The 14,245-nt window shown below is 30.1% G+C and overlaps 1 protein-coding gene across 3 annotated transcripts; it reads left to right on the forward strand.

Annotated features, from left to right (window-relative positions):
- The first annotated feature begins 1,158 nt into the window (after positions 1-1,158).
- Positions 1,159-10,899, forward strand: Vav (Vav guanine nucleotide exchange factor). Of its 3 annotated transcripts, none has more exons than XM_088200058.1 (16): positions 1,159-1,478; positions 4,746-4,921; positions 4,992-5,051; positions 5,944-6,166; positions 7,557-7,727; positions 7,798-8,025; positions 8,086-8,205; positions 8,274-8,390; positions 8,470-8,634; positions 8,712-8,911; positions 9,098-9,215; positions 9,289-9,440; positions 9,512-9,643; positions 9,898-10,047; positions 10,119-10,287; positions 10,783-10,899. In XM_088200058.1, the coding sequence occupies exons 1-16, from the start codon at positions 1,269-1,271 to the stop codon at positions 10,858-10,860; spliced, it is 2,469 nt and encodes an 822-aa protein (XP_088056184.1). In that variant the 5' UTR covers positions 1,159-1,268; the 3' UTR covers positions 10,861-10,899. The 3 variants fall into 3 exon arrangements, with proteins under 3 accessions (XP_088056184.1, XP_088056186.1, XP_088056185.1); XM_088200060.1 differs by having other exon boundaries at positions 8,473-8,634; XM_088200059.1 differs by having other exon boundaries at positions 5,947-6,166.
- The last annotated feature ends 3,346 nt before the right edge of the window (positions 10,900-14,245 follow it).

Genomic DNA, 14,245 nt, shown 5'->3' on the forward strand with positions numbered 1-14,245 from the left:
CTTATAAAATAATAAATGCTATTTATTAAAATAGTATTCGCAATTTACAAAAACCAAAATAAGAAAGTAAGCTAATTCACGTGTATTTGGAAACAAAAGTTAAAGCGTCCACTTTCAAAAAATCCTAAAACGCATTATATTTTATGCAAAAGATATTTACCTATAAAATGGTTAAAACATTTTCGCACAACAATAATTTTTTTGATAACTTCTCCGTTGCCCTCTATGGCTCCTCCATCGCTTACCAAATTCCTCAGAACCAGCATTGCCCACTGAGATTTGACCATCGCCCACTAGTGGGCGATATTGCCAGCTTTGAAAACCTTTGATTTAGATGAGTTATAAAATATTCAATTCGTCTCCAAGCTCGAGTCAATTTCTAGTGATTCTAAGTGATCACCTGATTGGACCAAATCTGACGATCAGAGTGGAGTGACTGTTTTTCTCCAGATTTTCACGTTATTGTCTTAAGGGACTAGGCAGATTCTATATGAGCTCCACTAGTGCGAGCATAATGTTTGAGTTATAGTATATTTTCCAAATTAGAAATGATAATAAAATTCCGAAACGACCCTTTTGTAGCTACTGCCTCCTTCTTAGATATTTAAAAATCTGGTCACTTTAGTATTGGGACTTTGTATTTTATTATATACATAGATTTTAAATAAATGCTTCGTTTTGACTGGCAAATAATTTTATAAAATCCGTACTGAAATAAATGATTAACTACCTATATTAAAGTTATTTTCTTTCTTAGCCTTTTTATAAGTAATCCAAGCTTTTACCTACAAATTCTCAAAGTTCCCGTAGTTTTCCGTTCCGTTGAAAATTTTCAATTTTGCCCATCATTATATATGAACATACTGCATGTACTAATGGGGTTATATTGAACATAAAAAATAAAAATATTTCAAAATATAAGTTTATTCTAATTATTATTTAAATTTTAAAATGTTGTTAAATTGTTTATTATTGGTATATAATTATGGGTTTCAAGATAAAAACAAATAATAGGGTAATACCGAACACTAAGAGAGAATAAAATATTTTGTTTATAAATTTGTTTTATTTAAATATAAATATGGTTAAAATGGTCTGTTTTAAGTAAAAAAAGTAGAAAGAGAAAAAAATAATCGATTCGGTGCTGGCCGTTAGTTGGCCGAAGAGCTCGTCGGCTCGTCGGTTCGCCGTGCGGGATCGATTAGATCGGAGCTGTCATGCGGTAGGGCGTCAGTGGTCAGTTGTCAGCAGTCAGTTTGTAGTTCGCGATGTCCGGTGAGGTGTGGCGCGAGTGCGCGTCGTGGCTGACGCGATGCGGCCTGCTGAGGGCCGACCACCGCGCCAATTGGCCCACCAGCTCCATCCACGACCTGGCCAACACGCTCAGGGACGGCGTGCTGCTGTGCAATCTGCTCAACGCGCTCGCTCCCAGCTCCGTCGACATGAAGGACGTCAATCAGAGGCCGCAGATGGCGCAGGTATTATGCAATTCTCTCTAACTTATGATGCACCTCCTAATCTTTCGATTACCGATTAACATTTACAAATACAAATTTATTAGGAGTAATTTGTATATGAATATTTTGTTGATGTGTATTGCACAAATGTTTTTCTTTACTAAACTCGTATGATATTCATTATATTTACAAAAATAATTAGCAAAAAACATTTTGATTACATATACTATATTGAAAAATGTACTTAATTTATTCATGGAAAAGTGTTGCCAATAGCCATAACATGCTAGGCCTGCCGCCGATAATTTTGCGCTATGCCCTCATGAATTTCCGCTTCACACTCATAATCTCGATTCATACTGATATGCTGATAAAAAATATAAGTTCTTCCTTTTTTTAAATTTATTGTAAACTTCTGTATATACATATCAACCTTTACATTAGAATGATTTTCAACAAAAAATCTTCAATAATTTACTTTTGAATAACATAGGAACATACAAAAAAGGTCGAGGAAATTTAACACCTAAGTGGTTCATTATTAACTTTTACAAAAAAACAAAAATTAATAGAAAAATTTAATTCTATACTTTTATCGTTTCTTATGTTGATAGCTTATACCAGAGATTCTCAAACTTATTTTGCTTATCGCTCACTTTTCAACTATGATATGTTTCATCGCCAACTATTGAAGAACACCTTTCTATCTCACATATTCATAAATTATAAGCGTAGCTATGTCTATATATATTATATTATAATTTCACTACAATATTCATGTAGCTTGTACAATTTTAGAATTTTAAATAGCAAGTTTGAAAATAAAACAACATAGATTTTAAATAATAAAAATATATTTAATAAAATAAACAAAAAAATACACACATACATATATAAGATTTTTCACAATGTTAGTAATGACTAACATAAAATAATTAAGTAATATAATTAATCTTTAATGAGGAAAATGAGCCGGGTGTTTTAATACAAGTTCGCCTTTTTTGTTAGCAGCATCCTTAGATCTGTACATGATGGAAAAATCGCTATTTACGCTTTGCATCAAGTTCTTAGGTTCTAATCTAATATTATTTATCTTTTATAATTACATGGGAGATTTACTACACAACCTGGGAGAAATAATACTTAAACCCGGAGTCTGGAGACAACTAGCTGAATCCCTAAGTCTCCGGGTCAAACCCAGAGAAGTGACAACCCAAATCATAATTATATAAAATTGCTAGAAATTTATATTTATAAATAATGAAAAATAATACTCACCTTGAAATCAATGTGTATATTATTAATTGATGTTAAATTCTTTCGTTAACTCGCAACACTTATAGTTTTCGTTACTTATATGCTCACAGCTAAAATTAAATAAAGGAAACTATACGATTAAGTAGATTATTAATTATTATTGAATTTTATAGATGAGATGATAATCTAATTTAAAAAAAATAAGTCATAGAGATAAAAATATGTGTGCATAAGTACATGTAAAACTAAAAATTAGGTGCTACGATTTGTAAACAGCGTATCAAGTATAAATCTATTAATCAATAAAAATACGATAGCTAGTCAGCTAACGAATTGGAAGGATTAGTACTTTATCATTTTTTGTAGCCTTATATTATTGATGTAAATTTCGTATGGTTCGAGCTTAACCTCTAAACGTAGATTCTATATGAATAAATGTAGATCAGATTTTTCCATTCAATTATTTATTCTTAATAATTTATATCTATTTAAAGGAATAGATAGAAATATGTTGAAATAATCATCACTCACTAAAATTGTTCCTAATGGCCAGTTCAACTTTAGACAATATTTGGCTTACAGAAAGATTTATTAAAATTTCATTTTTGTTAATTCTTTGCATCTATTTATTATAGGAATTATATCGGTGTTAATTTCATCATAATTATTCTCAAAATATTCTAGTATTTCATTGCCTTGAACCATTTGCTTGCTGAATTTTGATATATCGGCTTTTGTTACTTTGGTAAGAATTGACAGATATCATAGATTATCATTGAAGATAGAATGGAATACGTTTACTTCAGAAGAAAATTACATTTTTTTGATAATATATTTTTTTATTACGTAATATTTAGATAACAATTGGTTGGGAGTCACTGAAGTAGGTCATTGTGATGCCTGATAAACTGGGAACAAAACATGTATCGACATTTTCTTGCTGTCAAGAGTATCAAAGTTCATGAGCGGTAGTGCGAATATCGCCACGTGGTTCGACTGTAAAGTGTTAAAAATAAAAAAATTGTAGAGGTCACAAAGTTTGATATTTGTTGTTTTAAAAATGAGTGAAAGCATTTCATCATCATTTTATCATAATCTATCGTTTTTATTTTTAAAATATGTGTATTTGGTGAATCTAAACGTAAATTATTTTCTTATATTATTGGTATGCGATCCATAGTTTAACGGTCACTGATTTTAATATTGTGAATATAAAAAACAATCATTACGAAACTATTCTAAATTTGACGTAAAACTGTTAACTAATTAAATTAATTTAGGGTTTAATTTTCAAATTAAACCCTAAATTAATTTAATTAAATTAAATTATCAATTTAAAAATAAACTCTCTTAACAAATCATCCTCGATAATTTCGACACAAAAAAAGCACAACTTAAACACGAGGTATCATAGGTTTGACTTTTCTGAAGGGATGACCTTCAGATCTTATTATATAAGATTGATATTTCTAAAGACATCATTCTCATTTTCATTCATGTTGAAGTAATAAAAGCAGTGATACGACACTTGCATACATTTTACATATTGCGAATTGTCAGCACGAGAGCATACTGACTAAAATTGAATGTTATTGTACAATATGTAAATTAATCAATGTGAACTCACAACTTGACCTATCGGTTTGAATAGTGTATGCATGCAGGCTACATCACACTATTAGCACTCAACTTTGTTTATTACTTCTATTAGAATTAAAACTGAGAATATCAAGAAATCAAATAAAAAAAAAATTCTAAAGAATAATTTTAGTGAGACTGTGGCTTTTTTGTCAATATACATTTGTACAAAATACTCATGTGCTCTACATATCTCTTAAAATTTGTATTATTTGGATAACCGCAATCGTTTCTCCGGTTGAAACATACTGTGTAATAAAATGAGTATAAGATAATTAAATGATAGTCGACCGCACATTTTTGATAAATACTTTACATTTTGCTTCGTAGATATGTTTATAATTTTCGGTCGCACTTATTAAACTGCTGATTATGTTTGTTATCGCTTTACAGTTCCTCTGTTTACGCAACATCAGAGTATTTTTGCGTGCGTGCCACGAAAAACTGCAAATCAGAGAGGCAGATCTTTTCGATCCGTCCATGCTGTTCGATTTAAGTAACTTCCACCGAGTGTTGTGCACCTTGGCCAAGCTCAGTCAGTGCCCGAAAGCAATCGCCAAGAATATACAGTAAGATTTCGTTTTATTAAGATGTACATTTTATATAATACAGTATGTATAATGTGTGAATTGTTTTCAGGGGATTTTCAGTGCAACGATCACAGTCTCAGGAAGATATCTACAAAGATTTGCAATCTATGTAAGATTTGTTCAATTATATTTGATGTATTTAATGTAAGAATATTTGAAGATCTCTTGACAAAAACGCTTAGAATTTCTTGTGGGATCATCGTTTATTTATTATCATTTGAAAAATTCGTGGAACCGGGTATTTTATTTTTCACACTGTGTAATATATGTATATATAGCGATATATTTTGTAAATGCTACTTGAAAAAAATACTAGCATATCCGCTTCCAAGAAATTTCCTGACAATCCTAGTAAATGAAAATATGTAAATACAATCAATGTATAATTTCCGATAGCTATAACAACGAAGAAGACACTTTAGCTTTAATGTCGTCAAACGACGAGTCGATAGTATCGACAAATGAGTTAACCGCCACTTCGGAGTCACCGTGGGTGCAGTTTAAAATACCCAACGTGGCTCATTCTCTAGAGCGCGTCGAAGCCATTTATGAGGATTTGTGTTATGTGCACGTCCCGGCTATCCGACCAGAGGTTATTATTATAGCAAACGACACTCCTAGAGCGAGTTTTGTCTTAATTTTTGTGATGATCTGTAATGTGTTCAATTTTTTATGCTTCATAATAGAAATTATAATTTGAGTATTACAATTGATGATTGTTTCTTAGTCATTACTGTTGTTGGTACACCGGGAAGAAATCTTATAAAATTGTTGATTCTAATTCTAAAGATATTTTCTCTGTGGATTAATCGTAGAATCATTCGTTCATTTCATACTAACTGTGTGACTGTTCAGTTTGATTCTAAGATTTTATTTGTTTAGTAGTTATATAACTTGATCATTAGTGAATTATTGTCAGATAGCTTGCTTGTATTTTGTGTTTTGATTTTATTATCATTTTTGTGTGTTTTTTTTTTCAATTTTTATTTTAACCGGGTCAGTAGCACTCCACCGAGACCCAAGAAGCCTGCCATCGATCCACACGAAGATGATCTGACCGAATACACGAGCTACTGTACTAGAATAAGAGACGAGGAGATATACCACGACCTCTGCTCAGTAAAAGGCACGTCGGCGAAGCCGCCTCCGGCTCAAAATGGCCACCATTCCGGTCATGTCTCTCATACGTTTGCCGCTACAAGGGAGTTTGGCGCCTTTGCCGCTGTATGTTTTGATTATTTTTATTTTTATTGTATCAAAAAGTGTTTACAAAAGATAGATTCAAACAAGAAATAGACTGTTTGTTTTGCTAGTAATGTTTTGTATTAGTTCAAATTAGAAGTATATAAAAATTATTTATATTCAATGAACCAAAGCAGACATGGTTTAAAATTTACAATGTTGATAGTTTCCCACTGCAAAACTTGTTGATGGTGTCGAGTCAGGATGTTAGTGTTTAAAAATTAAATAAAACAAACGATAAGACATATAGGTTGGTTTATCGAACACATTAACTTAGTGTCAGATTACTGTTTTATGGTCGTTCTTGTTTGGTATTAGATAAATAAGACTATTTTTATAACAATTAATTGTTGGATGTATGTGCTTACCAGTGGAAGTGCAGTAACAATCAATCTTTTTGTTTTGCCAAAACAGGAATACACATGAAATCAAAATATCATTATTATTTTTGTTATTGCTTTTAAGCAAAATAGGCAAAGGTCAAAGATACATTGCCAGTCATTAGATTATCTTAATGTAATTTCGATAATTAATTATTATTCAAGGTCATTGTGCTTGAGATAAGTCATGAATTCAATCTTTAATATCAGTAAAGTATTTTTAATGTTCCAAGTAAATTACAATAATTAAATTTGCAATGATATAAAGAAAGATAATGGACAAAAAATTCAATATTAAGATTTTAATAAAAAAATAATTGAGAATGTCTAATCAAAAGATAGGGTTTAACGAGTATGGTAGTAGCCATAGAAGAAACTTTTAAACTATTATATAAAAAAAAAAGTAATATAAATATGAGACCGTTGCGCAGGAGCAAGATCATTAGTTTACGTTATTGCATAGGAATAAATCTAATAAAAAATAAAATAAAATATTTATTATTTCACTCATGTTCGACTTTATTCAAAGCATAAAGAAATAAACGTTCATAGCTTAAGTTGATTTAAGTCACATTGAAACTTATTTATTGTCATGGTGAAGGCAATGCAAAAATCTTGTATATTTAAAATGTTCTGTGTTGATTTTTCGTCCGTATGATGTTAATTATTTTATTAGCTATAAAGCAAAACAAACATTTTCATTGGAGTTTGATTCTTGATATTTGAGATATTAATTGTACGAGGGTTGGTTTATAATTATTGTTATTAATATAAAATATTTCCATTACTTTAAATATCATCCATTAAAGCTTTGCATGATTTTATTATCCAAATAGCATGTTTATTTACAAATCAAAATAGTTATTTAAATTAAATTATATTAAAGTTATTTTATGTAACACGTAGAAGTAATTAATTTAATTTTGTATATGGATAAGTAAATATATTATTTTATTATTATCATTATTATTAATATGTAAAATATCTTTCAGCTTGCTACTTCCACACACAGTTTGGAAAAGCGCGATTATGTGATACGAGAATTAGTAGACACTGAATCAAACTACGTAGACGTGCTGGGAAAAATTGAAAAATATTACATGAAACCTTTGGTCACATGTATGAAACCTCAAGATCTCCAATGTATATTTTACAGAATCAAAGTATGACCATTTTTTTTTTTTTTGTAAAATTAAATATTTTGGATTTTGTGATGTCTAATATATTTTTTAGGATTTATATGAAATCCACTCTGGGTTTTTGGTGCAACTGCAACAAGCGACTGCCGCCGGAGCTGGAGGTTCTAACAATATGGGAGCTCCCCGGCTCGGTGATGTATTTCTCACCTGGAGAGAACGGTTTTTACTCTACGGAGATTATTGCAGTAATCTTACCAACGCTCAGGATATGTTGAAAGCCTTGTGCCTTGTGAGAGACGATACATTTTCAAAGAAACTATTGGTTAGTATTACAATAATTATATTGTTTTATCTATTTATTATTATATAATTTGCTTTGTAGAAATGCCAAAAGGAACATAGTGACGGTCGTATTCAGTTGCGTGATATATTGTCAGTGCCGATGCAAAGAATCCTCAAGTATCATCTATTACTCGATAAACTTGTCCAGGAGACACAGCCAGTGAGTTTAGTATTTTTATGTAGTTTTGATATTTTTTGTATTTCATATAACTTGATTTGTTATGATAGAATCATGAAGATTTCCGAGGACTAGAACGTGCCAAAGAAGCTATGGTAGACGTAGCGCAGTACATAAATGAAGTAAAGAGAGACAGCGAGGTCTTGGTGCTTTTGAACAATGTGAAGGTAAGATTCATGTTCAAAACTATTTTAAATTGTATCTCTTGTACGTGAAACATATAGTGAAATTATCAATGTGAATCAGGAGAGCATACAAAATTGGGAATTGCCTAATGGTGGAAGAGTGGCTGATTACGGAAGACTTCTACTTGACGGAGAGTTACGAGTGAAGGCACACGACGATCAGAAGCTACGCTCAAGATACGTGTTTGTCTTCGATCAAGTCATGGTTATGTGTAAAACTGTTAGGGTCTGTATTTTTTATTATTGTTGCTGTACGATGTTATGATTTAATATTTGTGTTTACGAGTTTATTTTTTTTTATAGGAAAATCAGTACTCGTTTAGATGCATTTTGCGACTGAGTGAATGGCGCGTCGACGAAGGATCTAGGGTTGGCGACGTAGGCGGAGGACGATGGTCTGCTAGATGGTTTTTGGTGAAGCGGTCTCAAGATGGTGCTTTAACGCTGTTTGCGCGTACAGACGATGCGAGAAGACGGTGGATAGCGGCGATAGGCGAAGCTATGTGAGTTGTATTATTGTGTATATTAAAATCAAAAGCAAATTGAACCTATAGGAGTGCTTTTGATCAAATTATTTTATTTCAAATTCATTACTATGAACCATCTCAGAAATTTCAATTAAGCTGGAATTAAGTGTTAGTCTTCAGCATTTCGACATATAATATTTATCATTGTTTTTATTGATCCAGAGACAATATCGAACCAGGAGGATGTCGAAGTACTGATCATAAATTTGTCCTGCACACGTTCGAGAAACCGGTTACTTGTCACCACTGTTCTAAATTCTTAAAAGGGAGAATATTCCAGGTTAATATTAATATTTTTAATCTACATCATTTAAAATTATGCTTTGTATTTATGCTATGGGTTATATTTTCAGGGTTATTTGTGTACAGTTTGTGGAAGTAACGTTCATAAAGCTTGCATCGTCATGTCGGGTCGTTGCGGTGCACCACCTCCAGCGCCACCGCCTCCGCCCTCTGCCCTATTGAATAATCCTCTGCCTGATCACAACTTGCACTATTACATGTGGTCCGTTTAATTAATTTTAAATGGTGTTAATGTAGTACTGGTAATGTTTTAAGTATATATTTTTTATTTAGGTACGTTGGTGAAATGGGCCGAGAAGTTGCGACTACGCGATTAGAACGCCGACTGGATGGCACATTCTTGCTGAGAGTTCGTCCTCATCCTGCTTTAGGACCTCAGGACACTCATTACGCATTAAGTCTAAAGTAAGATTATAATTATTTATTAGAAAAATTCGCATCAGTGTTGCTTTTATTCTGAGGTGAATAAGAATAAAAGTTCAGTATAGTGATGCATTATCAGATTGGAAATTTCCGAAAGATTTTTTTTCTAGAGATATCCATATATTGGAATATGTGTGTTGTTAAAGTTTTACAATTGTAGTTTATTTAATGTTTTTATTACACTCACCCTCTTATTGGTTTACATTTTCATTTTGTATTTTTTATAATGATTTTAGAACCGATAATACCGTTAAACACATGCGGATATGTCAACGGCCTATTGATTCAATCCAACACTACTTCTTGTCGGAGTCTAGATTCTTCAGAAGCGTTGTAGAGCTCATTTCTTACTATGAAAAAACTAGTCTCAAAGAAAATTTTGTCGGGTAATTAAATATGAGTAAAATGAACTTTGTTTGTGGTCTGTAATTTTTTAACTGATTGTTGTTTTTTGAAGGTTAAACGTCGTTCTACGTTGGCCGTTCCGTAGAGTCGTAGCAACTGCTACGCATGATTTTAGGCCTTCCGAAAGCGGACAATTACCATTGCGGGCCGGAGCTAAAATTCTAGTTTTAAGTAAAGAAGGTGATTCGCGCGGATGGTGGAAGGGCCGACCTCTCGATAGGGTAATTATTAATTCTAATAATATTCGGAAAGGCCTCTTAATAATATCCTAATACATACTACTGCACTTGTATGTGCGGAACATTTTTAAAAAATAAATTAAATAAATTGTTACAGGAAAACATTTTTTTTGCCTTGTTTCAAAATTTTTTGCTTAACAGAATTTTCAGATCACAGTCTTAAAATTCGAAAGCAATATCTTGAAGTTAAATACATTAGAATTCATTTGATCTTTTTTAAAAAAAATTTAAAACATCTCAGCACAGTTTTTACGAAGGAAATTTTTGTTATCAGTGATTGGTAAAAACCTAGCCTTAAAAAGCTTTCACACAGCTGTTTAATTATTGTGTATTTAGCTTGTTTATTAAAAGCATTCAGCACAATTGTATGATAATTAGTGGTAATCAACGCAAACAGTGTGGTTACAAAAAATTACTTAAAAATGATTAGTTTTTAATTCAACATTTTTGTGCTAATAATATTTATTTTTTCCTTAGCATTCTGATTACCAGTCTGGATATTTTCCTAAAGATTGCGTCAGAGAAGACCTTGAATTTTTAGGCACTTTGGATTGAAACAGCATGTTCGTACAAGATTTATATTCTTTTGCAAAACTGAAACGATGCCATTCGCACGTATAATGTATTGATTATATATTTTTATAAATTTAAACATATATTTAGATACATATTTATTTTTTGAATTATTAAATTAGACTGCATTTTTTCAGAATGATTATTTATTTATTTAGCGTTTTTAGTCTACATATAATATAAAAGAATTATGTATACATTACGATTAGTTATAATTTTAAACAGAAAATAAATATTTTACTCTTTCTATATATTTAAATAAATGTAACATGACGATTGGAAGATATTATCAATGGTCTAAAAAAGTAAAAGTAGGTTTATTTTTTTTATTTTTTGACATGAGTTCAAATACGATTTATGTAATAAACAATATTTTTTAGGATATATTAGGCACAATAATTAAATTGTATGTGTAATATTATAACAACAAAAATCGAAGAATCGATTGTCAATGGTCGCTCTTGTTTTTGGGCTAAAAATGAGGCTTTAATTTTTGGAAAAAAATGAATCTTTAAATTTAGATTAAAATATCATAGTTGTTATAATATATGGATCACTGTGATAATTACAGATTTTTGTAACGCACATGCACATACATAATGAATTTTATTTATATACCTATATGTACGAAGAAAATATTTATAGATCAGAATGAATTTTTTTTTAGATATTTTTGGCAATTTTCTAAAAATTGCCATGAATGTGCTTCTTGTGCCAAATATGAATTTGTATTTTACTATTATGATTAATATACGCAATGAGCGTCGAGTCCGTTGAATGTTTTATTATTAGTGTTGATATAAATTGTATACTATATATAAATATTAGTGTTCAAATGTTAATTTTTAATACATATTGCATCTTCTGCAATTATTCTTCTTCCATTTTTTTATGACAATAGTATCAGCTCAACTTTCGCTCAATTTATCTTTGAATAGTATTTTTACTCATACCATTTTTGTACGTCTTCCTGATTCATTTTAAATTTTTAGCTATTTTTGTGTTCCGCTAAAAATATATATATATATTTCACTATATTTATATGACATAAATATCATTAGATTTTATGCGTATTTTTGTAGGTCGGGCTTGGTAAAAAAGAGTCTAAAGATTGAATTCTTATTTGAGGAAAAAGTTTATGTACAGTTGCTTTAAAATGTTTATAGTTATTTAAATAAATTGATTAAATGTTAAAAAATCTTGATACAGCGAAAATTAAATTTATAATGTACAAACTATTTACAATTAAATATACAAATATCACACTGCTAAAGTTTTTTTTGAGTAATTAGAGCTTAGAGGGTTTGTCTAGCAATAAATATTATTAAGACGTATTCCTAAAATCGTTCTTACAACTGTATCATAAAAGTGCGTAGAATGAAATTTTTCAATCCGACTAATATGCTCAGAGGTTAAGTTTGGAGCATTAATTTAGAAAATATTATGGTTGATCAAGATTCATTTAGACATAACTTTTGGCAATAAATGTCATTTTCTTTTCCTTAAAATAAGAACTCAATTTTTATTGTACTTGTTTTAGATGATCCCTAGTGTAACAGAATTGTGATAAATTACATATTGTAGTTTTATTGCAAGGTAAACAAGTTTGTCTTTCTCTATTGGTCAAATATACATATATTTAAAAACAGTGATTGCACTATTAGTGACAATATGTGTATTTGTTAGGTTTTTTTTAGTTTAATGACAAAAAATTAAGTGTGTCTTAGATGTATTATATAAAGAAAAAATAATTAAAAACTTCACATCTGATGTATTCTCTCGATGTGCTTGGATATTGAAATGTATTTTTTACATAAATGATATAAAATATGTAAATAATTTAAATATATATATATAATACTATGAATTTTTAAACATGAAGAAATGTATACTTTTGATATTTTTTAATGTGAATCAGATTCGTCTTTTAATCATGATTTTTTTTGTACAATTATTTAACGCATGTGAATCTATTAGATATTTTGATACGGATTTGTAAATCTATTTACAAGATTATTTTTAAATGGACGTATAAATCGTTTTATTCCTTGAAAATATATTTAACGAATTTAGAAATATACGTATATGTATATATATAAAAATAAATATATCGATGTTCTATCACTGTTCCATCCAATGTTTTGTGTCAATCGATTATTTAACAGTGAATATTAAACTTTTATCGGATGTTGTGTGTATTTCACTATGTTGTATAATTTTGCACAAATTGAATGTTTACGAGTTACATATGAAATATATATCTGTTGTATGTATGTAATCGTCCATGTGTTTCTAAGTCACTCGACTTGAATGTATCAATTATTGTAATTTGTTACATGGCAATTTTATGTATTGAAATAATATTTATCTATATATAAATCTCATATGTATGCTTTAAAATATGAATATTTTTAATATGACAAACCTTGGTAATCAAAAATGCTATAATAATATGCGATTAATGTAGATCTCAGATGTGAAATTGATTGTCGAGGTTTGATCTTGTCTATAAATAAAATGAAACGAAGTGATAATCACGGTAATGTTAGATTTAAACGACGAGTAAGTGTGTTTAGCACTGAGTTTGACTTGTAATATGTAAGATGTACAATAAAGGCTAAAATATATATGCCATTCTACGATAACTTAAAAAGTATATGGAAAATAGCTAGTCGGCATGCAAGCTAGAATGGAGTGATTAGCGCTCCCGCCAAGATCTGACTGATGTGGTTTGGCATGCTATTTAGTTCATTTAAGCTTCAAATTCAAGTTTATTAGATCTTTTTCCTATTTTTCTCACTTATAAAGATCGTGCATTACAATCGCTGTTTGTAAATCGATGCTATTGGTCGTCATAAATGTTTAAAAAAATTTGGGCTCATGATCTTATCCCACTACAACATCAAATCTGTCCAACTCTTCATTATCGAGACATTCTTAGCTGCCTCTCTTTCTCTCTCTCGCGCCAGTTCAGGATTATGATCCTTTTATATAATTGTGGTTTGTATTGAAGTTATCGTAGAATAGTAATATTTTATGCTTTTTGAATTATTATTGTCGACAGCCAAAGACGATCAAGAATGAGAATATGTTAAGAATAATATGTATTTTAATTTTCTAGATATAAAAATATTGAAGTTTAGTCGAATTTAGATCTTTGGCTAGATTTTTTGAATGGCTCTATATATAATATATATATACATACATATATATTTTTTGAAACGAAAGCTAGATTAATGATTTGTTGAAGTTTGGCCAAAGATTTGCGGATGGAATGCAAATATTGTGTGTTTTATTTAAAGGCCAACTGTGGCGCTAACTTTCTATCCTAATAGCAATACTATTTTTAATTGAAAAACTATATCAT

The sequence above is a fragment of the Plectrocnemia conspersa genome, unplaced genomic scaffold, assembly GCF_051122295.1.
Source record: "Plectrocnemia conspersa isolate PC_06_02 unplaced genomic scaffold, ASM5112229v1 ptg000012l, whole genome shotgun sequence".
Classification (NCBI taxonomy): Eukaryota; Metazoa; Arthropoda; class Insecta; order Trichoptera; family Polycentropodidae; genus Plectrocnemia; species Plectrocnemia conspersa.

Coding starts and splice junctions, on each gene's coding strand:
- Vav (XM_088200058.1), top strand. CDS start 1,269: ATGTCCGGTGAGGTGTGGCGCGAGTGCGCGTCGTGGCTGACGCGATGC. Junction 5,052..5,943: donor TACAAAGATTTGCAATCTAT/GTAAGATTTGTT, acceptor TAACCGGGTCAG/TAGCACTCCACCGAGACCCA. Junction 9,216..9,288: donor TAAAAGGGAGAATATTCCAG/GTTAATATTAAT, acceptor TTATATTTTCAG/GGTTATTTGTGTACAGTTTG.